The following is a 24,388-nucleotide window of genomic DNA, read 5'->3' as shown; positions in this document are numbered from 1 at the left end:
GCACTGAAATGCAGTTTGGCATCTACCAGAAGTGCAAAATGTAGCAGTCGTGCAAAAGTTCAGATAAATATCTAGCATATTTACAGCAAGTGGTATATATGGAAGCATATACAGTGAATAAATATTAAACAAGTGGAGTTTGGCAAAAGGTTGCCACTGTTTTTATTTTTCACTAGATCTCACTAGCATAATCAATTCATAGGAGCAGTACATTCTTAAGAGGTCAAAGAACACGGTATTTTATTGTTTTAAAAAGAAACTTTAAATATTCTTTAAAAGTGTCCGTGGCTTAAAATTATGATTTTGGCAGGGTAGTGTTTTTTTTCAGCCAATAATACATAAGTTTATAGCTGAAGCTGTAAATAGTCAATGAGGAAACTGCATAGTGTAAAACAGTGATTGGGAGTTATTACTACACCACACGCACGTTTTGTGCGTTTATACCTGCGTGTAATGTGGTTCTAATAGTGTAGTTCACATTGAAGAATATGGATTACTTTATGCACGCAAAGTAAATGAATACTTGAATGCTTCATTGTAAAGTACGCCGTATTAAGTAATTAAGTTTCTACTACTCTACTAGTTTCCTTTCTCCTCTTCTTTTCTTTCTCTATTTCCAAAAGCAAAATTCTAGAGAGTTTTTCCAAACACTAGGCGCCTTACTCTCCTTCCTCCCATCTGAATGTTTTACTGCACAGCTTCCTCCGTTTCCTATTGGTCACCAGCAGATGCGTTGCTGCGCGATTGGACCAAAGTTTCGCTTTTCTCCTTGAACACTTGTAGACTCACTCAGCCCTTCTTCTGGTGTACCGTCTGTTCTGTTCGCAGCTATTCTTGTCCTCTCCACACGCGTGTGGAGCGCAGAGACCGTTATTCATAGCGCAATACTTAACGCGATGGTGTTAACCTAAGAAGAGTATATACACATCTGAAACTAACAACTGCAAAGTGGACCAGCTATTTCGCTCTTTAAGAAGGCTATTAATCGGACCCGAAAGGTAATAATAAGGACAACATTGTAAGGAAAGATGGTCTCGGCGGGTCTGGAGCTGCTCGGCCTGACGTTAGCCGTGTTCGGGACGCTGTTAGAGATGATCGCATGCGGTCTGCCAACGTGGAAGGTGGCAGCACACATTGAGGCCAACATCGTGGTGTCGCAGAACATATGGGACGGCCTTTGGATGTCTTGTGCTGTACAGAGTACGGGCCAGATGCAGTGCAAGGTGCACGACTCGATGCTGGCGCTCAGCAGGGACCTGCAGGTGGCGCGCGCGCTCACTGTGGTTTCATCCGTGCTGTGTGTGCTGGCGCTGCTGGCCGTGATCGCCGGGGCGCAGTGTACCAACTGCATCCGTGCCGAGCTCGTGAAGGTGAGGTTGGTGAATTTCGGGGGAGCGCTGTACATCGTCAGCGCCGTGCTTGTGCTCGTGCCTCTCTGCTGGATGGCCAACAAAATCATTGCTGATTTTTACAACCCGAACGTGCCCACGGCCCAAAAGCGCGAAATGGGCGCCGCGCTCTACATCGGCTGGGCGGCTGCGGCGCTCCTGCTGCTGGGCGGCTCTGTGCTTTGCTGCTCGTGTCCGCCACCATCAGCGGCCAGTGCGGGTTACTCAGTCAACTACGCGGCAACAAAACGAGCCACGAGCAACGGAGACTACGACAAGCGAAACTACGTTTAACTCTACAACTGTAACCACGCGTGAACACATGGTTCAGGAGAACTGCATAATCCACCACACGTGCGACATGTCATATGCGCATAACACGTTTATGAAAAAAAGTTCCATCTCTGACTCTTAAAGATGTTTCAGTTGTACAGGTTGTGAGACCTGCAACAGAGGAGTTCACCTCCACAGTTCTGCGTAAAATCGGTTGATTAAACACGAACCTTTAACCATCCAAAGAATAATTGAGGAGCTCTTTTCTAAAAATGTAACAACATTTGGCAAAATATAGTGGCATGTGATTTGGCATATTAGGCTGTTTGCATTGATAAAATATGACAGAAGAAAAGAGAAGTAGCCACCATTGTTCCCAAAAAAAGTCAGAACTCAGGCCTAAAAGTAATATTCAATTTTATTGAGTTCATTTACTGCTGTTCTAAAGAGCAGATGGTGAAAAGTCGGACAAAGCGTCGAGGTTTTCTTTTAGCCTTTGTGTATTTGCGCCTGTAGATTATACTGTTTAAAGCTCCATCTAAATGACCTTTTATCCCCTGGTCATGGACTCTTACTGTTTGATACGGACTGGTTGGACTTTATATATTCCCTGTTTTAAACATATAGACTATGCATTTTAAAAGGCTAAAAAGGACACAACTGCCTTGCTTTCAACGAAAATTGCAAAAACATGATGGTGATGATGATGACGATGAGGATGATGATGAGGATGTTAATGATGATGATTGTTTGTTTTTATGGGTTGAATTGGGAGTCCTTACTGTACTTTGGTTTGAATAATGTGACTTTTCCTCACATGGATGTCAGCTGCCTAACTGAGAACCTGATTTTTGGACTTTTACAATTATTTAAAGGAGCAGGTGCTCTGAAGGACAGGCCAGACCAATGTGTCCTGCACTATGAAAATAATGTGTTGGACATGATTAGTTTGTGCCTTGTAGTAATGTAGTGGCATATTTTAATTCACATCTTCAACTAATAAGAACGGCAATACCAAAATTTGTCCTCAATAGCCAATTTCTGGATTATTCTTTACCTTTCATTGTTTTGTGTTAAAAGTTTTGAACTGTAATGTTTTTAATAAACAATTTTAATAATAATGGAACAGTGGCAATTTATTTAGCCTTTGAACAGCAAACGCCAACAAACAAGATTTTTTGTGGATTTTACTTTTAGTGTTTCTTTTTTTTTTTTCTAGAAAGAGCTTTGGTTGACCTTGTTGTAAAATGTCCCACTTATGTCCTGCTGTTTTTTTTGTTTTTCTTTTGGAAATGTCTTTCACTTCTTTAGCCTATTCTATTGTTTTCAGAGCCCCCTCCACACACACACACACACACACACACACACACACACACACACACAGAGAGAGAGAGACTAATTACATTTTCTGCAATGTAAATTTTATGGTATTAGTAATGGTCACTGGATAGATTATTTATCACTGGATTAAAATAAGGTTGCAGGTTTTTACAAAATAGTAGGAAATTACATAATAGTATAAAATCAGACTAGTAATTAATTACTATTAATTACTCAATTAATCTGGAGTAACATTTTTATGTAGCCAGTGTGAAGTTTTAGTGTTTACCCAGAACTAACAAATATTAAGTTTATGCTAATTTATAATTTACTGAATCATTTTAATACATCTTAAATAAATAGATATAGCATGACATGTCTTGGGGCAAAATATGTGCAAATAAATTTGAAACATATTTAATTGGTGTACACATTATGCTTTTACCAACCTGTAGCCAAACTCTGTGCGTAATTGTTCTCTTGCTCTTGCATCGTTCTATTATTCTCTATACATTAATGTAAATATAGAAAATAATAATGTTGAAAATGGAACATTAAAGCTGAACGAATAGAGTAAAAACAGAATGCTTCCCTCTTGGTCAAAGCATATGCTGTATTTTAAGTGGTGTTGACAGTGCTCGCATCACCCCTCTACTCCACTATAGCCTTTGGCACAATGGAGCCTATCTGAATGTTACAGACCTGGTGGAGGGTTTTCAGACTCCATTGTGCAACAGTTAGTTCCAGTCACCCTGCTGCAGCAGACAAGGTAATGAGGCAGAGTAAGGTGTGTGTGTGTGAGAGAAAGAAAGAGGGAGTGAGTGAGTGTGTGCATGTGTGTGTGTGAGTGTGGGAGAAAGAGAGAGAGAGAGAGAGAGAGAGAGAGAGAGAGAGAGAGTTTTAAGTTGGGCGAAGTGGGGGGAAGGGATGAGTGTTTTTTAAGGACTTTCTTTCCAGCGAGGCACACAGGGGCAGGCACAACGTCATTAAAGAATCTTCGTCATAGCAACCACAAAAAGCCTGTAGATGTTGCCTGGTGATGGTTCCCTGTAATGTGTTCATACAGAAGAAGACAATGAGGACCCCGACGGCTCACATTCCAAAACACAGAGGGAGAGAGAGACAGAGACGTAGAGAAAGGGTGAAGAACAGATACAGACAGTGGGGGAGGGAAAAGAATTGGGAGGAGATGTGTGTATGTCCGTTAGGGTCAGAGTAAAGAGCAATGAAATCTATTTCCTTAATGGGTCTATACAAGTCTTCATTTGTCGCAAATCAGACTATACAATATAAATACTTAAATGTTGATCTTTAAATCAAACATTAAAAAACAAGGACTCTTTATGGACTATAAAGTCTAAATATAGCAATATCTCAGCTTTTATTTAAACTGGCCTATTATATTCAAACCCACAAATTGAACAAGCCTTTATCAGCCACAAGAGTGCCTTCGACCTCAGCATTTGACTGAAGAGTGAGATCTAGACAAAATCTACCAGTGGAGGTAGTTTTACATTGAAACAGCTACTTACTGCAGTTCCTTTTTTCTGTGTGACTTCAATTTAAATTTGGAACCTGAATCAAAATATAAAATTTTTGACATGGCATGCAGACTGGGAATACAGAATAACTTGTACAATATAGGGATGTGTGTTAAATTTAGATGTAATTTAACCCCTCAAAATCCACAGGACTTCTTCACAGGACTTCACCACTATTTCCTAATAGTTTCAATATTCTTACTGAATAAACCTTAGCAGTTACTGACTAAAAGTGGTCAGCTTAAGGTGCTTAACTGAGGCTAATAAATTAATGTTAATAGAGCATTACACAGACACATAATTATGGCATAAATTTAAACAAAAATGGATCAGTTATTCAGAATGCTTAACTAATGGACAACGTATGGACAGATGCATCATAAAAACACACAATTATAAAATTCTCTTTCTCTCTTACACATACACACACATGCACACACACACGCACACACACACAATTGTGTGATTCTATGTTTTCCTTGTGGTACTTTCTCAAAACACCTGCTGTGGTCTTTGTCCTTCATGGGTTGGAAGTCATTTCCTTCTTCCCACAGCTTAGTATTTGTTATCTCGTTACACAGAGCATCACCACAGCAGTAGGACCTGATAAATTACCTCTCACCCGTTTTCAAACCAAAAACACATTGTCACTTTTTGTACTTTGTCCCCAAACAAATGCAAACTCTGAGACTTTCTATTTCACTGTTATAAATACTCCTTTTAATGAACTGTACTCATTATTAGACAAGAGGTATTATATATATATCTAGTCAATATACTAGTTATATTGACTAGATAAATCTCATGGTGGTTTTGATTTTGACAAAATTCAACATTTAATGAAATAATATTCCTTTAGCGGAAGTCCTCAGACTTTAAACCTAATGGCCAGTTCACACAAACTACACACCATAATGAGTTAGTACTGTATGTGGTGTGATAGTGTGTAAATGTAGATGAAGTGTGAAAACTGGATGACTCATCTGATGCTTGTGAAAAATACTATGAATTTCCAACAGGTCCTGGTCCCCTTTGTGTATGTGTGAGTTGCACAGATGTGTCAAATTGTCGGAGAGTAATGAGACTTCCTGCTTAGCTAGCGATCATCAGCCCAGGAAACAGGAAGGAAGTCAATGACGAGGGTCAAACAAATAAATGAATGTATGTAGAAGGAGAAATATGTGTTAGGACAATGCAATATCACTAAAAGCAGAGGAGATTCCCAAATACAAATGAAGATAAAGTTAACAAACAAATGTATGTGAGTATTATCTTACGAGCTATGAGTAAACATGTGGGCTTATAATTTCATTTGACTCAAAACTGTAAAATAAGAAGCCTTACAGAAATTTTCACAGTTCTGCAATATATTATGTGCATTGTATACCCTTAGGACCCTTATGTTCAGTTTTACAAAATGTTCCTTTATTTTTGCTAGTAACTTTATAATTTTATATGTTTCATTGATAATTCTAATGAAAAACATATCAGTTCAATGACAAAAATTTTCATTTCTGAGTGAGATATAAATATTGTCTAATACACTGTTTGCCTAGTACAGTAGTATCCTTAATAACAACGTCTAGTAGTCTTCATATCCTGCAAGTGTATTTGGACTGCTTTTTCTATATCCTTGTACTGCTAATTCCTTAGAGCAGAAGACAAAAAGACAAAACTTGTTTTTGGTTGAAACTATTTTCTGATGGGTTACTGAATGTTTTGGATTGTTATTTTTTTAAACATTTACATATTTTATTTATGGTTTTGGATTTTTTGTGATTAATTGTACCTAAATTTTCTTCATCATGTGATCATTCTCAAACGTCAGCTTCAATGAAGAATTAAAAAAAAAACAATCATACTTTAATTTTTGTACATTTGACTCTCTATTCATACAGATCATAGTGGTCATCATGTCAATCATCCAGTTATTGCTTACATTTGGATTCAAATACCTGAATCCAAGGAGGAAGTGAAAGCAAAGTTTAGAATAATATGAATTGAACTATACACAAAGTTGTGATTGGTCATGCTGTGGTAAAGGGACTGTGTCTGAATAAGAACAGTCCTTAACCATGACCATAATGTCCCTGTCTATCCCTGGCGACCAGACTAGGATTTGGCAATGCTGTTTGAGCTCTAAAATGCAAAATATTAAAAATATATGCAACACAAGACCCATTCCACGGGAAATCTCCTGTTTAACAGTGGTAAATGGTAAGTGATAGCTCAGTGGTTAAGGTGTTGCACTACTGGTCTGAAGGCTGTGAGTTCAAATCGCATCATCACCAATCTGCCATTGCTGGGTGCTTGAGCAAGGCTCTTATGCTGTATAAATATGATAAATGTAGAAACATTTTGCTCTAGGTAAGGGTGTCTGCCAAATATGTAACACAGGAGAACACAGGCAGTTCCTCTGGGAACTTACTAGGCCAGCTGTTCTGCAGAAATATAGAGATGAGAAAGAACTTGAATTTCTTGCATTGAGCCTGTAGAGATTTTGATGTTGCTCTCCAATTGCTCAATGATACTAGCATCTAGCAGCTGCCACAGCTCTGCATCTTCATCATGGAGAGCCAGTGGGATGTGGCAAAGTGGTTACAAGACAGAGGTAACTGACAGGTCAAAGGGAGGCTAGTGGGAGCAGGCAGCAACCTAGCCTTGCCTAAATATGGCAACCATCAAAATAGTAGGCCCACCTGTATCTGTAAGGTAGAACCCGAGGGGGGGGGAAGAGGTCTAAATCCTTTAGGTTGTCTTGCTGGTAGAAAACATGAAAGCCAATTTTGGGTAAAACTATGATGCTGTGAACAATGAGCTGAAGAATTTTTCATAATTATCAATGTTTAGAAAGGATATACTAATCTTGAATATACTGTCACCGAGGAAGCCTCACTCCTGAGCAGCACCACAGGGTGTATGTCAAAATGTTGGAGAGAAAAGGACTAAAGACCAGCTTTGTTTCTCACAGATATTTACAGGACAAGCTGAGGGAGAATGTATTATACTCTGTATATTTGTAAATACTTGTAATATATTTAGTGATTTACTGTATATTTTGAGAAATGGCTAAAATCTGTAAGAAAACACATAAGATCTGTATGCAGGTGTTAAGAAAAGGTCCACACACTACCCACCTGTAAACTAAGGAAAATAGTAATTTGGCACAGACAAAGATAATAACCCATAATACACACCTCCACCCAGTCATTAGAAGGGTGGGAATGGGTGTTTTGATCAGGGTTGGTATATGGCATATAAGGTTGTTTTGTGCAAGTTTATATTCATTTTTGAAGAAAAAGAAAACTGTGTGCCATATCCAAACAAAAATGGTCATGAGATGTATTCAGTAGGATGCATATTGTATTTTGTATTTTGTATGAGGTATGTTGTATTCTGTAGAATGTATGTGTATATATAGCACATATCTTGTCTGACTTTACATCAAATTTCCTTTTTACTGCTTACACAAATGTGAAATGATTCAATATAAAGTGAAAAGGAAAGAATACTTTCAGATTAATTATTGTATATTAGTTGGTGGCTTCTGAAGAAGTCTAAATTATGTTTCATTTCTTGTCATTCTTTAGGCTTTTCTTGTGTTGAATGGCATGTGTCGAATCTCAGCAAGTTTAACTCTCACATTTGTGAGAGTAAACAGTGAGGCCCTGTCCTCTCTCTCATTATATATATATATATATATATATATATATATATATATATATATATATATATATATATATATATATATATATATATATATATATATATATATATATTTATATATATATATATATAAAATAAAAAGTACACACAAACACACCACTATCATTTTGATAATAAAATACATTTTATTAACTTAAGTACATTATTTTTATATTGAGTTTCACTTTAAAAGCAACAAAAGAAAATCAAACAAATAATACAGTATAATACACATATTAAAGTACACAAAAGAAGATGCTAGTGTATCAGATGATAAACATCTGCAGTCTTCAGAAGGGCTCCACACGCATTTACACACAAATCTGGCACCAAACTGATACATGTTAAATGTCATATTTGCTCTCTAGCAATGTAAAATTCCATTCTGAAAGAATCTTTCCCTCACAAGAGACCAAGTCAGGTGGGATGACACATCATAGCCTAGTTCTCAATGATGTTCTGTTGGTGTGTGAGGTTTAAGGGACGCTTGGGGCACGCAGTGAAGCTTTAGGACAGCAGGGTAATGAGGGCATCAAGAAATTTTCCTTTGTCTTCCATCTTCAACTCAATAACTATAGAAACAACAGAATAAATCATTAAGCTCATACGTTGTGTAAGAAAAAAAAGTTAGTGTGCACGAGACTGCATGCGATCAAATGTGTTTATAAAAGGTCGACATACAGATATGGAACAAAGTAGCACAGTGTCAGTATCAGTGAGTCTGCTACATAATAGTCTGCATAATAACCAAGTCTGAGGGAAATAGTGGTAGCCACAAAATATTTGTTGCTGCAAACAAACATGGAGATCAGTAACCGTGTTGTAAAAAGTATTATTATATGATTGGTACATGAGTCAGATCAGTCCAACATAAATTAGGCATTATGGTCAATAACCACACAAAAAACAGCCTCTCAAATCCACACTGTGCAACACACTACATGTGTAAAGTGATTTTTACAGAACACTAAGAATAAATTTACAGTGAAGCCTGACATGTCTTTAAATAGTTATTTTTAGATTATATTTAATATATATTATATAAAATATCTATTCCCAGATCATTTTCACAAGCCACAACTTAAATCAGATTATACAAAATTGGACCTGTTTTGCCCAGCCGTGGCTTACCGCTGTTTGCAGCTACCTTACTTTATCCTGAACAAAAATGGTCTAATTGGGATGCAAGTCTGCCACCTGGTGGCACATACAGACTGTGTGTCTCTAAAATAGGATCTCCCTTTGGCTACACCAATTACCCACTTGAAGTGTCAAAGTGATCATGCAGCGTCCTGGAGCTTGTACTTTCAGCAGCTTTCTCAAAGGCCCTGCCAAAGAAACTGGGGAGAAGAAAACCACAAATGTTCATACTACAATTATTAATGTTTGCAAACACACATGCATACTTTTGGGTGTGCTTTCTGCTGTGGTATGAGCTATGTGTCAATTAAATTGATCTGAAATTACATTTAAAAGTATTTCCTAAGAAGACAGCTGTGCAAAAGACATTTCGGTAGGTGACGTGTGTGAATCTGAATTTTAAGAACCAAATGTTTCTACACAGTAACTGTCTAGAATAGTATTGTAATTTGACCCGCAATATAATTTTGTTGGTTTAAATCCTACACTAGTGCTATGAGTTTAGCACTTCAGTTAAATGTAGCATGATTGAATCTGACATTTCAAATTACAAAATATGATTCTGTGATGCATCAAAAGTTATTATGAAAAATCAATTTGCCAATTTTACTTACTTTTTCTTACTGGAGGTCTCAGACTCTGGAGGGATGCCTAAAACAATGACAGTACCCTTCTCCACATCCATAGGAGCAGCCATAATGAGTGGCAACAGCTTGCAGCGCTTATTCCGAGTCTAACACAAACAGATAGAAACAGTTCTTTTTATCTGAATCAGTTGGGATAATAAATACATTCATCAATAAAAGCATTTATGAATCTATTAAGCATGAATAAATTCCATATTTTGTTTAGAGAAGTGTGGCCAAAGAGATAAAACCATTCTAAACAAATGCTTGTAAGAAATATTTACCATGAATCAGGCAGACAAGCTACCAAAGTCCCTGTGATAATTTTCATGGCTCATTAGATTTATTTTTCCGACCAAATGTAATTGTTTTAATCTAATCTTGTTTTTGAGACATTCAGTGTATCTTTTTAGACCACAACCTTTGTCCAGAAGAAACAGGTCCAGTCTGGATACAGAAATATTTGTAAAATGATACACTATGATTTTCATGAATGCCAAATTTCTTGTACAAGTTTGTGTGTAAATGGGCAGATGAATGGTTTACAAATATGTCCAGCTTGATAAATGAGCTCCAATGGGCCTGTGAACTATGAATGAAAATCTTGAGAATTTTATACCGCCCCCGAAAAAAATAATTGTATTCATTTTTGACCAGATATCAGTCGTGTAAAGTGCTTACAGAGCAGACAAAGGCCTTGAGCAGGTATTTACAGAGCAGAGTCAAGGCCAAAGGCTTGGAAAACAGCTTTACATCTGGAGTTCCCTGAAATTTAAGAAAAATTAGAGAATTTTATCAAAGCAATCACAACACTTCATAAACTGAACTTTCAAAAATAAATTAAAAATACACATCCAGGGATAATCCTCTAGTATCTACAAAAGAAAATGAAAATGTACTTATTCCTACCTCCAGTAAATGACAGTAAAGAAAGGGTCCTTGTGAGAGAATAAGATTAGTACAGATGCAGCTGGCAACTGTCTGCTGAATTGCCTTCAGCTTTTTCTTGGCAAGATCAATACCCAAATGCAGCCTTTCTATGTTACTCCTACACACACACACACACACACACAGGTTTAAGCACATTAAACTAATCTAATAAACTATTGTGTGAATATTGTTTGAGCTTACCTTGAGAGGCAATCCAGAGCTTTGATGAAGTTGTCTGTAGCAGTCTCATCCTTCTCCACATTCTCAAGCAGGGCTGCAGTAGCATGCACCACATCACTCGCCAAGAAACGATTCTTAAAGCCAAAGTGCACGCCAAAAGTCTGGACACGGATGTCTTTCATTCTTTTAACCACATAAATAAAGATTCCATATAAGCCAAAGAAAGGTTTGGGAATCAATATGGAACATTCTGAACATTTACTTTTACTATAAACCTTGTACCCAAATTTGTTGGAGGATTCCTCAATGACCTCACGCAGGTTCTCTTTGATCGACATGTCCATGGAGCTAAACTTCTGTCGCACTTGTTTCAGTGGGAGGCTAAGAAGACATGAAGATAAACTGGTTTAAAGTTTACTAAAATGAATCAAGATGATCCAAAGTAAGAAAACTGCTCAGTGCCACAAACCACTCCTGCTATATTAAGTATTTTATAAAAAATATAATAAAACAGGATTGTAGCAACAATAAATCAGATTAAAATAAATCGCTCATTATTAAAAATGCACATTAATTAATGCATAAATCTATTTAATGGTAGCCTTTATAATCCATAGAAAAGAACAAATGCCATTATTCTCTTCTAACAGATTTTGTAACGTTGAATTTAAGTGGTGGCTCTGTGGTTAACGGCTCTGGGTTACTGATCAGAAGGTTGTGACAAATCCATTCATCACACACTTTATTTAATATTTAACCAAATAAAAATAAATAATTCAATAAAAAACAAACAAACCCACACACATAACCATCAGATTTCATTACAAGACTTTTTGTTTGTTTACATTACATCAATAAAAAGGCATTTATTTTGAATCAGTTGATTGTTTACTTTGCTCAGTTTAATGTTTTCACACTACCAAATTCTTTACATGTTTCTGATTCTGAAAATCAGAAAGATTCAGAAGGTTTAGAATACATTACACTGACAATACAATATTGATGTGTCACAACACTGTGCAGCATTAAGTTTAAACATACACACCAAATGAAAAGCATTTCAAAAAAACTTTTCTGGTTGCTGAACCTACTCACTTCCACGCACCCACTGATTTGTCCTACTCTGGATCAGATATGATTTAGAAATAAAATATATTAGAAATGGAGACTTACCCCATGTCTGCCAGGAACTCCTGTAGTTTCTTCTGCCCATTGATGGACCAGAGTTTAAAACTGCAGGAGGTGTAACAGGAGTTGCAGATGCTCTCATACAGTGACCAGTGCTGGTAAAAAGCCAATCTCAAACTAAAAGACTAAGTTAAGGGGCTGTAGAGGCAAACACAACAATCATGCAATATTGCTTTTACAAAAATACAGTTTTGACAGGATACTCGTATTCAAAAGTGATCCTCATGCAATCGATAGAGACGGAGTTCTCTTCATCTTCATTGCGATGGTTATGACGAGACACGTGCCTTTGCAGACTAGCAATGTCTGTCACATACTTGATACTGAAAGAGGAAGTAGATTCTGGTGTTAGATATTATTCCCAGTTTAGCCACCACACAATGAATGAGCATTTTGTATAGCCATTGATATAAGGTCAAAGGACATCTACTTACTGTGTGATCTTTTCATGAACCCACTGATCAGTCAGACCAATGATGCTCCACCTGTCAAGCACATTGAAAGTATACATATCTCAAATGATGAGCTAGCATGTACATACATTCTATTTGTTTTAAAATAAATCCTACCACAGCATGTCTCTGGTATCTTTGGTCATAACCCAAGCCAGCTCAAAAATAACCATTGCTGCCTGCACAAAACAAAACAGTGCACAGAACAAAACAATATCAGTGCAGGAGGATACAGTAAAATCAAGAAAAGAAAAAAAAAAGTCAGCATACTTACTGAAGTGCCATGGTACTCATACTGCTCATAATCAAACAGGATATCCCTCCTGAAAACACAGGCATTTTCATAAGTATTGATTCAATTGAAACTAACAATAAAATTAAGATGAAACTGATATGACTGACCTTCGAGCTTCCCACTCTCTCCTTGCTCGCTGATGCTCGATTCTCCTCTCCAACGCCCCCTGAACATTGTTAAAACATCAAGCCAAAATAACAACAAAAACATTACTTTCCCCAGGCATTGGTAAGGAAAGGAGAAATCATACCTCATCAAAACGCCGTCGTTTCCCAGATGGCTCTGAGCCACCATCACTCTCATTCCCAGAATCCCCTCCATTGCTGTCTTCATCCTCATCATCACGAAAAATGTCATCATAGGAGGGCACACCAAGGTCATCATCTTGTTTAATTAGCAGTTTAATCTGCAATAGCAGAAATTAGTTTTTCTGAATTTGGGGAAAATCTGTGGGACCATTTGATGATTGAAACATGCTAACTGCAAAATTTAAAAAATTCACAGCCAGGTTCACATTAAAAACGTTACTAATCTTACAGTGAACTGCACTTCGAAAAACATAATTGGCAGCATAGACTCATCCAAGTGACAAGATCAGTTTAAATAGTTGCTCAAATATTCATTCATTCATTCATTCATTTTCTACCGCTTATCCGAACTACCTCGGGTCACATCTCAGGCGTCATCGGGCATTGCTCAAATATGATATGCCTTTATAAAATGTTTTCTACTGAATGTCATTAGTCACCTTACAATAGAAAAATCCTTCATTTTCCTGTTTGTTTCATATTAAGCACACTCTATACCTTGAAAACATCACTTCAGACAGCAAGTCTTCTATCTTTATCATCTGTTGGAACCCTGTACTGATTTGAGTTTGCACACCTACCTGTGTGTCATTGTAAACGTTCACTACATCAACAGGTCTGTGAGTATCACAGATGAAGAAAACAGAGTCTTCCTCAGGCTGGAGAGTCTCCAACAGGTCCACATTTGCCCCACAATTAATCAGGACAAAATATTGGTACTATAATTTAAAAAGAGAATTAGTGAAACACGCATGCGTATAACTTTTGTTCCCAACTCATCAAACGCACAGGGGAAGATAATCAACTCAGAATAACCACAAAAAAATAAACATTACCTGTTCCTTATGTTCCAGAAAAGCTGTACTGAGCTCCTGCCATCCTGTCACAGGAACCAGTGTATACTGCACCTGGTCACAATGGAACAAAGCCTGGAAAGAAAGGACAGTGTTAAAACACAGGGCAGAATTTTACAGCATTAAGACTCACTAGTGTTATAAAATCAACCAACCTGCAGGATTTTACACGCACACAGAGCATCAATGTCTGAGGCCACGAACAGAGCCACTCTCTAAAAGAATAAGAATAATATAATCTCTACAATAATAAACTCTCAAAAACAATAATAATATATTATCTAATAATATATTATAATATTATATCATATAAGATTATATTCTAATAAACTCTCTAAAACAATAATATAGAATATAATCTCTATAATAATAAAGTCCAATAGCAGACAGCTGTTGCAGGAGATATAAGTAGCTGCTAACAGACAGCTAGCTGTTATGTGAACGATGTTAACAAGTAGCTTCTCAATGAAAGGCGCATTGAACTCACCTGATTAACGACAACATCATAAAACTCCTTTCTAATGTCTGTTACAAACATCTTAAATATAAAATATTCTACACAATATCAACACTTCACAATAATATCTTCAATAAAAACTCTCTTGAGTGCTGAAACTCTGGCGCCAAATTCGTTTGTGAAAGAGTGGGCGGGGCTTAAAGCAATAACCAATAGCAATAGTGACAGCTAATCATCTGTGGCATGGAATGAGCTATAAATAAAACCGTAAGTTTTTTTTTCAAATATTCAGATTTGATTATGTTTTTTCCTCATATGTCTTGTAATAAAACTAAAATGCATTAAAATAAACTTTAGATTCTTACTGTTCCTGGATACATAATATGACGCAGTTCCGGGAAACGGGTTTTACTGTTTAATTGGCTGGTCTCATGGCATAAGCGTAATTTGATTCGATCGTGGGTTTGTTGTGGGTTTACGTCACATCCTCCTAGTCTCTTCCTTAGGAAGGGAAAGCTCTTGTATTATCGTAATTTCAGGAAATATTTTTATAGTATTTGAAGCTTTATACAAGAAACAAGACGCCATGGTGGGTAATCAACGCTAAATGAACAGTGTATCGGCTCTGAGTTTAGGATTCTTTTAAATGAAGTAATTTCTACACTTAAACGAACGATCTAACTAAGCTAAGCTACAGCTAATAGCAGCGACCACAACAGCAGCCTGCTGTAAAGCTGCACTGTCACTGTGTTTGTTTTGAAGGTTCGATGATGGTTCGATGTTGTGGAGTCAGTTTTTATAGTTAACATTATTTTATTGTTATCTTTGGAGCAACGTTGTAGTATTTACAGGATTGTGACATAAACCGAAACGCACTGACTCGATGTGTATTGATTACTGATGGTCCCTGTTGTCTTTTACAGTTTTCCTTTAACATGTTTGATCACCCTATCCCTCGCGCTTTCCACAACCGCTTCTCCACTCAGTACCGCTGCTACTCTGTGTCCATGTTGGCTGGACCCAACGACCGGTCAGACGTCGAGAAAGGCGGAAAAAGTATCTGAAAACCTCACAATTTTACACTTTTTTATTTAATCAACTTACTCCCTATTATTGAATCATGATAAGTCTGAACAGTCTGTTGTATTATTCACTGTCATACAGTTTGTGCTGTTTCATTTCACACCTGATGTTGTTAAAAAACTTTGGCGTGATTGTTGTGTGTGTGTAAGTGGAGTAAGAAGGTTTATTGGGTTTTTTTTTTTGTTTACTGCAGTGAACACGTTTCTACATATGTTTAACCTTCTGTCTGAATATACATTCTCACTCCCTTCTGTCTCTTTTCAGTTATCATGCCCCCATCTGCATTAGACCAGCTAAGTGAGTACATACATTAAATGCTTTTCTTAAATGTTACTGATATATATTCAGGGCTGGTGTGTAGTGTTTTATTTAAAAGGGGAGAAATACAAATGTGGTATTTCTGCCACAAATCATTCAACAGTCAACCACACATAAAACCCTTACATACACAAATATTGTTCTGGTGCTTGAACATTTTGTGCTATCCAGTATTGCTTTTAATATTAATGGGATTTTGTTTCAGATTTAACCTAAGTGAGGACAGACATGCTCATTGGTCGTACATTTTGCTCATGATCTTGATAAAGACCTTGATTAAGACCTTGATAAAATAACATGTAGTTTGTAATGAAATAGTTCCTCTGGGATGCTTATATGGACCTTTTGTCATGATACATCTAACTTGTTAATCATATGTCATTCATCATTGATAGAAGCTGTTTTTGGTCTTTCTTAATACAGGCAGACTTAATATCACATACCCTATGCTGTTTAAACTGACCAATAAAAACTCAGACAGAATGACACACTGTGGTGTTTTGGAGTTTGTTGCTGATGAAGGGATCTGTTACCTGCCCCACTGGGTAAGAGTCTGAAATTTAAATAATTAACTGGTATCAGTGAACTGAAATAATATAATACTTATTGTGATGACTGATGAGATTTTGAATAGACAAATTCATATTCCATTGATCTTTGTATGGTCTTCTCACAGATGATGCAGAACCTATTATTGGAAGAAGGAGGTTTGGTCCAGGTTGAAAGTGTTAATCTCATGGTGGCAACATACTCTAAATTTCAGCCTCAGAGTCCAGACTTCTTGGACATCACAAACCCCAAAGCTGTGTAAGCTGCATGCATTAGCACTGTTACAATTTAATGTCAGCCCTGTGGTCAAGAAAACCTTGCTGATCCAGCAAAATATAATGAAATGTTATGCTTTTTTCTGTAGACTAGAAAATGCTTTGAGAAACTTTGCCTGCTTGACAACTGGTGATGTCATTGCCATCAACTATAATGAAAAGGTGGGTGCATGCTTGAGACCATTATGCACATTTTTTGTTTTTATAAGATGCAAAATATGAAAAGGTGATTTTTCATATCTCTTTTAGATCTATGAGCTACGTGTCATGGAGACCAAGCCAGACAAAGCAGTGTCCATTATCGAATGTGATATGAATGTAAGGCTTCTGTATTGCTATGTGTAGTTTATAGGTGAAGAATACAATACTACTACAGAGAATATATGCTAATATAGTAATTTATTTAACTTGTGTGTTTTTCTGCTCAGCATGGTTGTAACGAGAGTTACTATAGACTTTGTGTTAGCTCAGACAAATATGGCCATTTTTCTCAGACTTTTTTCAACAGTGTTCCCATTCAAGTAACTCAGTTTTTTTTTTTGGTTGTCTGATTAGAAAATTGCAGACACACACAATATTATACAAATACATGTATTCATTCATTCTTCTTTAGGTTGACTTTGATGCTCCACTTGGATATAAAGAGCCAGAGAGACCTACACAGCATCATGAGGAACCAGCAGTATGTTTTCATAATTACTTTAATGAAAAGAACATTGACACTCCCAAAAAAATCTAAATCAAACCTGTTTGCCTGTTAGGATGAAGAGACAGACCCGAGTAATTACGAGATGGATCTTGGATTCAGAGTGAGTAAAACAAAACACTGTCAATACATCCTTGCAAGACAATTTACACACACTGAGCACTTTATTAGGAACACTATACTAATACTGGGTAGGGCCTCCCTTTGGTCTCAAAGCAGCCTCAATTCCTATGGCAGGAATAGATCATTTTGTGAAATCCATGGCACATGTTGACATGATTGCATGATGCAATTCTTGCAGGTTTTTCAGGTGCACTTCATTCAGTGAATCTCCTGTTCTACTACATCTCAATATATTCTATTGGGATTCAGATCAGGTGACTCGAAAGCCAACTGAAGAACATTGAACTTATTGTGTTGTTCATGAAACCAGGTTAAGATTATTTTTTCTGTGTCATGGTCCATTATCGTTAAGTAGCCACTGGAAGATGAGTAAATTGTGGCCATGAAAGGACGCACATGTTCAGCAACATTACTTAACCAGTCCATGACTACAAGTGATGACTGATGGGAATTAAATAAAGAATTAATTAAGAAAACATTTTCTACACGATTATACCACCTCCTGTCGATGATCATCTGGGATTTTGTCACACAACAGAATCTATAGATATACTCGAACCAGCCCATATGGCACTAGCAATTATGCCACAGTCAAACGATTTTATGATGATATTTTTGCATTGCTGCCATGTGATTGGCTGATTATAGAATTGCATAAATGAGTCGGTGTAGAGGTGTCCCTAATAAAAGTGCTTGATGAGTGTATTTAGTCAGTTCTCATTATGTTGTATTAGAAATCACAATTAAAACAGCACTGAATTCCTTTTCTCTGCTCTGTCTCCTTCTACCTAGGCTTTCACAGGCTCTGGGAATCGCCTTGATGGAAAGAAGAAAGGCATTGAGCCAAGTCCTTCTCCCATGGTACCAGGTGACATCAAACGGTAAGGAGGAACCTTTTATCTATGGCCACTCTAACTAGTATATTAGGACTTTACATAAAATGTTTGTGATATTCTTACAGGGGTATTCCGAACTACGACTTCAAAGTTGGGAAGATCACTTTCATCAGAAACTCCAGACCACAGCCTCGGAGAACAGAAGAGGTAATGCAAATAACTTGTCACATTATCTCTCTAATCATCTATCAACACAACAAACATTTCTAAACCTAAAATAATGACTAGTTCAAGAAATCTGTAAAAATACTTCCATCAAACAGGGAGACTGATTTTACTGATTCTGTTCTTTTTTTTTTTGTGCAGGATGACACACCCAGTAGCTTCATTGCATTCTCAGGAGAAGGCCAGTCATTGCGCAAGAAGGGGAGGAAACCATGATTAAACCACAAGTAGACCAGAAAAAAAACAATAAAAGCATCTACAAACTACTTCTGTGTTCTATTCTGTTTTTAGAAGTAAAGTTCAAATGGCAGATATAAGGACATTAAGGAAAGGAATTTACTGATAATCCATGTTTTTGCCACAGGATATGACATCATTACACCAAATGACTATACATGATATTTTAATTAATTTATATATGCAGGGTTAACATCATTTGAATAAAAAAGTGTCCATGAGGCTACTTTTGAGTCATTATTGCTGGATGAATTCTGTTTTTTTCCCTTGTATTATTTATATTAATAATCCTATATCAAACCACATTCAAAATAATTTGTTGTATCCATATCCAAATGCTGAAAACACAGGTGTGCCTGCCCTCATAAATATTTTCTAATAACAATGTGTAACATGAAGCTTGTACAGCTTGAAAATAACTGATTTTAATACTAAATAATTAAAAGGTTACATAATAATCAGAATACAACTTGTATGTTAAGCGAAATTTGGTGTTGTGGTATTTTGTACATGTTTATGCCGAGTAGTTATGTATTAATTTGTCAAAACTGATCATAAACTCCCACCAGAAAACTGGTACTTATCCCTTTGCATTATTTAAATTATTTTGCTATACAGCTATTTATTGACACATAAAGCTGAAGCTGTGTCCCTTTGAACAACATTTTCAACAATGTTTATCAGCAGAAATGTTTCACAGTAAATTATATATAATGGTAGTATATATGAATAAAATACATTTCTTGCTACATTACTGGTCAAAAGTCTGCACAAAAGAAGAAGGGTTTCACGGCTGAAGCTTTTATGGTGATATATAACAACATACAAATACATTGACTTAATACGTGTGTATTCTTTAATACATTCAAAAGGACATATAGCTCAATTTTGAGGGGTTTCCATTTTTGAAGTTCTTTATGCAAAAGATAGGTATGTGATTTACTTAGTATATAGGAATAATCTTTACAATATTTTCTAATAAAACCTGTCTCTCAATTTTGAGAAATTAGTTCCTGTGATGCCTTTACAAAAAAATGGTAGTAGTCTCATTGACTAGCACAGCAGAGCTGAGAAGAAGAATGTCACAGTGTTGTTTCTGTATCAGCATCACTGTAAAATAAGCCTAAAAATAGCAGACACTAATAGAGACAAATTCTAACATAGGAAATAAACAAACAATAAGCTCTGTTGCTTCACGCTAACCCTGAATGCTTTATGTATTCAGTGCAGACCTCACAGGTCATTCCCTCTCCATATTAAGCATCTGATTGGTAGTTCCAGATAGCGATTTCACCATCGTCACTGCACGTAGCCAGCAAACCTGCTTCCTTTGGATTCCAGGCCACACAGTTAACATCTTGTTTATGGGCTTTGGGCATATGAACTGATAAATAAAACACAGGCTGCTCAGGATCAGAGGCTGTTTCCTCTTTAAAAACACGAACTCCATCATCTCCACAAGCTGTAGCTAGTGCACCGGTCAGACGACACCTTAAAAAAGGTTCAAAAATAAAAATGAACACGTTCAGCAAAATATTGTATCAAATGTATTCAATGACTTTTATTCATCTGAGGCAAAAGAGAAGCAGATTTCTTGTCAAGCTATTAGATGTTTATTTGTAGTTGCCCATCGAACAAATTTGTTCTAAAGGAAAATTCCCCAGTCCTTTCTCCAACATTTTCATTCTGTATGTACACATGTTTAAACATAATGCACTTCACAATGTTACGATGTACAGTGATATCCTCGGCAAATTAATTAATGTTAACAAAAACATCCTCACCTAAAACACAACACACCTACCTGTTGGGACTAGCTAACGCACGCACGATTTATTTACCTCTCCTTAGTGTTAAAGCCGAGAGCTTCATCTGTACCTGAGATATATCTGTATGACATCACAACTTAGATTTAAAGCAAATGTTTTTTCTTGGTACAAATGTCATGAAAGCACAAAAGAAAGTGCAGTAATATTTGGTGAAGCTCCCTTGAATACGTTTATACATATAATAATGACTGGAGGTTTTATTTATCACCCACTATATATTCCAAATACACATACCGTGAAAATGTTAAGCCAAATAAAGAGGTCTTGTTAGAATACATTTGGTGCATTGTGGTGTTTGTAGTGTGTTTAAAATGGCGTTGAGACATTGTAATAGGAACATTAAGGAGTCAAAGACAATGGTCAAAACAAATTCTTGTACTTACCATGCCACATCATATACTGTACGGCTGTGAAAGCCAGACAAGGTGCAGACACACTTCCATGAACCCTCGACAGATTCATCACCTGTACGGAGGTCACATTTTAAAATTCTTTTTAAATTGGAAAATCCTCAACATCAAAGCCTTTGCAATTCATACTTTCAATACATTTTCATGCCTTTCAATTCTTTTTCACCTGCTCCACACTCCTTCCATATTTTTAGAGTGCGGTCATCACTACAAGAGGCCAGTCGCTGTCCCTCAGGGTCAAAGGAAAGACTCCACACTGTTGATGTATGTCCTTCTAAGGTTGCCCGGCATTCCCAGTCATCATCCTCTTCTTTATAAATGCACACTTTATTGTCATAACTGGCTGAAGCTAGAAGCTGTAATAAAGAAACACTATTACATTGACATGCTCAGCAACATAGTTCTGTTTTATTAGTCATACAGGCAGAAGTGAACCTAAACAAAACAAAACAAAAAACAAAAAAAAAAAACAAAAAACAAAACAAAAAAAAAAAACATACCTCTTGTGTCGGGTGCCAAACAACATGTTTCACATCCTGTGTGTGAGAATTGACCACACTCACACACTCATACTCATCCTCTTCATCCACTGAAGAGAAAAAAAAGGCAGCTAATATAAAGCTACACATTATATCATTGTGTCAGTATATACACTGGTAAGATAGAAAAGATAGAAACAGCTATTACTGTTCAAGAATTTAAAGTTGCATGCAAACTAAGACTCAATAATATTTTCCAGATTGCACTGATGCCCTAAAATGGAAAAAGAACACATTCAAGATGATGTACCAAAAAAAGTGCGGCATTCTTTTAATATTATTAGTTAGGTTTAAAATCAAATTTATAATTTATTGGTGATTAAATAGTAAATAACAAACATAACATTGTCTAACGTTGACAAGTCTGCCACTTTAGTAGGGAATACTTCCAAAAACTGATCTGCCAATTAACAAGTAATTACAATAACAACAATAACAATAATAATAATAATAATAATAATAATAATAATAATAATATGTAAAACTACCTCTTAATAGGGATTGCATGCTGTCAGGTGGTGTATAAAATCTCTAGAATAAAACCTGTGATAAACTGATAGCCATATCATTGGTACTTTTACTCATTTGACTGAAAACCAAATGGGACGTTTTTGATGTAAATTCAATCAGAAAATACACACCTTCCCATATCCAAACACTCTTGTCTCTGCTGCAGGTGGCCAGTAAGTTACCCGATGGGGCCCATGCGACGCACTTCACCTCATTTTCATGTCCCTCCAGGACTGTAAGGCACTGAGGAAAAAACAGATTGAAGACTCCGAGTGCCAAGTTGTGTGTTTATTTTTACAAATATATATATATATATATATATATATATATATATATATATATATATATATATATAGCTGTAGCCCATTACAGTTTATAACTATTCTTCATCTTTGCCATTGGTGGAACGGGTCAACTAGAAGGTCAGCGCTGTCTATGTATTAATGTTCAGGATAGCACTGATAACAACATGGTAACTGAAACGTAATGTGTTGTGTTTGTACAAGGCAGATCAGGAGAATTGTTCAACGCTGTATTCCTGCTTCTGTAACAAAAAACCTCTGACAAACCAAATTAACCACTGAACAGCAGTTCATTAATAAACTAAGGGGTATAATGAACACACTGTGCTTTAAAATGTATGGGGTATAATCAGCAACTCTCCATCAGAACGATAGGTGTGAACACTGAGCAGATACATGCTGTGGATATACACAAGCATATGGTTTCACCTGAAAATCGTTATCCTTTTTTTTCCAGATACACGTGGTGGCATCAAAGCTGGCGGATGCGAGATAATTCCCACAAGGAGACCAGGAGATCTTCCTGACTGTCCTCTGGTGTCCATCTGACAGCACACTTTTACACTGCCAACTGTCTCCTGGGAGGACACAAACCATAGAACATCCATTACATAAAGTGTGCCTTACACTTCAGGCATGAGTATGAGCCAGTGTACAGTGTGGACGTGTGAATAAGATCTACCCTCTTTGCCCCACACACGTATAGCTCGGTCTCCTCCACAGGACGCCAGCAGTGCGCCTGTCGGGTCCCACGCCACATACCAGCACCGTGCGTCTGGGTGAGCGCTCAGTCTGTGCAGCAGCTGCAGCGTGTCCTTCATTTGATGCTGTTCTAACACGGGAACCTTAATGATATACCCTTAAGTCACCTGTTAATGTTAACAGAACACTGCTTGCTACTTATAACGATTGTTTATCAGATACTTCCGACTTCGTCTCGTTCCGCCTTCGGTGCTTCCTGTTCAATTCTACTACATAAACTATAGCGCCCCCTACACTTAGAATCAGAGTCAGGTTTATTGGCCAAGTGTTTGACACACACAAAGAACTTGGTTCCAGCTGTTTGTGACTCAAAAGTACAAACATAATTAACACTATACTATACAAGACAAGTCAATACAGACATAAATAACACTATACTATACAAGACAAGACAATACAGACATAAATAACACTATACTGTACAAGACAATATAATACAGACATAAATAACACTATACTATACAAGAAAATATAATACAGACATAAATAACACTATACTGTACAAGACAAGACAATACAGACATAAATAACACTATACTGTACAAGACAATATAATACAGACATAAATAACACTATACTATACAAGAAAATATAATACAGACATAAATAACACTATACTAGACAAGACAATACAGACTATACAAGACAATACAGCTGATGTGAGACAATATAGACATTATAAGTATTAAATATGAATACAGAATATATGACTGATCAGTTATGTACAAGCGTGAGAGGTGAGAGTGCATGGTAGTGCAAAAATACCAGTATTGTGCAATATTATGCACTTTGTACATTATACAGCAGCAATAGTGTGTGTAACATACACGGATGATGTGATGTCTGACAGTACTGATAATGCAGTACTTATAGATATGAAGCAGGGAATATAATTATGGAGAGTTGTTAATCAGGGTGATAAGGGGCCTGGGGAAAGAAACTGTTCCTGTGTCTGGCAGTTTTAGTAAACAAAGCTCTGTAGCGCATGCCAGAACGGAGAGGTGTAAAGGGTCAGTAGGGTCAGTCA

The 24,388-nt window shown here is 36.7% G+C and overlaps 5 protein-coding genes across 5 annotated transcripts in view; 3 read left to right on the top strand and 2 right to left on the bottom strand.

Moving 5' to 3' along the window:
- pptc7a (protein phosphatase targeting COQ7 a) overlaps positions 1-24,388 on the top strand; it is a 182,106-nt gene that overhangs the window by 100,599 nt on the left and 57,119 nt on the right. The gene's annotated exons all lie outside the window — the stretch shown is intronic.
- Positions 813-2,762, top strand: cldn5a (claudin 5a). The gene has a single exon (XM_060882099.1). The coding sequence runs from the start codon at positions 1,029-1,031 to the stop codon at positions 1,680-1,682; it is 654 nt and encodes a 217-aa protein (XP_060738082.1). The 5' UTR covers positions 813-1,028; the 3' UTR covers positions 1,683-2,762.
- On the bottom strand, positions 8,464-14,837 carry cdc45 (CDC45 cell division cycle 45 homolog (S. cerevisiae)). The gene is made up of 18 exons (XM_060881263.1): positions 14,688-14,837; positions 14,356-14,415; positions 14,183-14,275; positions 13,928-14,065; positions 13,289-13,444; positions 13,146-13,204; positions 13,018-13,066; positions 12,861-12,922; positions 12,726-12,776; positions 12,495-12,614; positions 12,277-12,408; positions 11,386-11,484; positions 11,125-11,286; positions 10,903-11,041; positions 10,675-10,758; positions 9,982-10,100; positions 9,491-9,567; positions 8,464-8,799 (listed from the first exon to the last, which is right to left on the bottom strand). The coding sequence occupies exons 1-18, from the start codon at positions 14,736-14,738 to the stop codon at positions 8,735-8,737; spliced, it is 1,716 nt and encodes a 571-aa protein (XP_060737246.1). The 5' UTR covers positions 14,739-14,837; the 3' UTR covers positions 8,464-8,734.
- Positions 15,090-19,038, top strand: ufd1l (ubiquitin recognition factor in ER associated degradation 1). Its single transcript, XM_060881229.1, has 12 exons — positions 15,090-15,246; positions 15,581-15,713; positions 16,005-16,037; positions 16,482-16,603; positions 16,735-16,865; positions 16,972-17,044; positions 17,132-17,200; positions 17,496-17,564; positions 17,644-17,691; positions 18,504-18,592; positions 18,673-18,754; positions 18,914-19,038. The coding sequence occupies exons 1-12, from the start codon at positions 15,244-15,246 to the stop codon at positions 18,986-18,988; spliced, it is 927 nt and encodes a 308-aa protein (XP_060737212.1). The 5' UTR covers positions 15,090-15,243; the 3' UTR covers positions 18,989-19,038.
- On the bottom strand, positions 19,795-23,685 carry ciao1 (cytosolic iron-sulfur assembly component 1). The gene is made up of 7 exons (XM_060881227.1): positions 23,282-23,685; positions 23,029-23,177; positions 22,429-22,540; positions 21,749-21,837; positions 21,415-21,604; positions 21,222-21,303; positions 19,795-20,500 (listed from the first exon to the last, which is right to left on the bottom strand). Exons 1-7 carry the CDS (start codon positions 23,418-23,420, stop codon positions 20,266-20,268), a joined length of 996 nt encoding a protein of 331 aa, XP_060737210.1. The 5' UTR covers positions 23,421-23,685; the 3' UTR covers positions 19,795-20,265.

This window comes from Tachysurus vachellii, chromosome 11, assembly GCF_030014155.1.
Source record: "Tachysurus vachellii isolate PV-2020 chromosome 11, HZAU_Pvac_v1, whole genome shotgun sequence".
NCBI classification, from domain to species: Eukaryota; Metazoa; Chordata; class Actinopteri; order Siluriformes; family Bagridae; genus Tachysurus; species Tachysurus vachellii.
The sequence above is the reverse complement of the archived record's forward strand: the minus strand, read 5'-3'. Positions and strand labels throughout refer to the sequence as shown.

Bases quoted from the DNA above. Each gene is read 5' to 3' on its own strand.
- ufd1l (XM_060881229.1), top strand. The intron at 16,604-16,734 runs GTAAGAGTCTGA...GTCTTCTCACAG, and splicing joins TCTGTTACCTGCCCCACTGG to ATGATGCAGAACCTATTATT. The intron at 18,755-18,913 runs GTAATGCAAATA...TTTTTTGTGCAG, and splicing joins AGCCTCGGAGAACAGAAGAG to GATGACACACCCAGTAGCTT.
- ciao1 (XM_060881227.1), bottom strand. From the start codon at position 23,420: ATGAAGGACACGCTGCAGCTGCTGCACAGACTGAGCGCTCACCCAGAC. The intron at 23,178-23,281 runs GTAGATCTTATT...GTGTCCTCCCAG, and splicing joins ACGTGTGTGGGGCAAAGAGG to GAGACAGTTGGCAGTGTAAA. The intron at 21,605-21,748 runs GTATGTTTTTTT...TCTTTATTACAG, and splicing joins TTTGGCACCCGACACAAGAG to CTTCTAGCTTCAGCCAGTTA.
- cldn5a (XM_060882099.1), top strand. From the start codon at position 1,029: ATGGTCTCGGCGGGTCTGGAGCTGCTCGGCCTGACGTTAGCCGTGTTC.
- cdc45 (XM_060881263.1), bottom strand. From the start codon at position 14,738: ATGTTTGTAACAGACATTAGAAAGGAGTTTTATGATGTTGTCGTTAAT. The intron at 13,205-13,288 runs GTATGATTTCTC...AACAATGTTCAG, and splicing joins AACGACGGCGTTTTGATGAG to GGGGCGTTGGAGAGGAGAAT. The intron at 13,067-13,145 runs GTCAGTCATATC...CTGTGTTTTCAG, and splicing joins AGAGAGTGGGAAGCTCGAAG to GAGGGATATCCTGTTTGATT.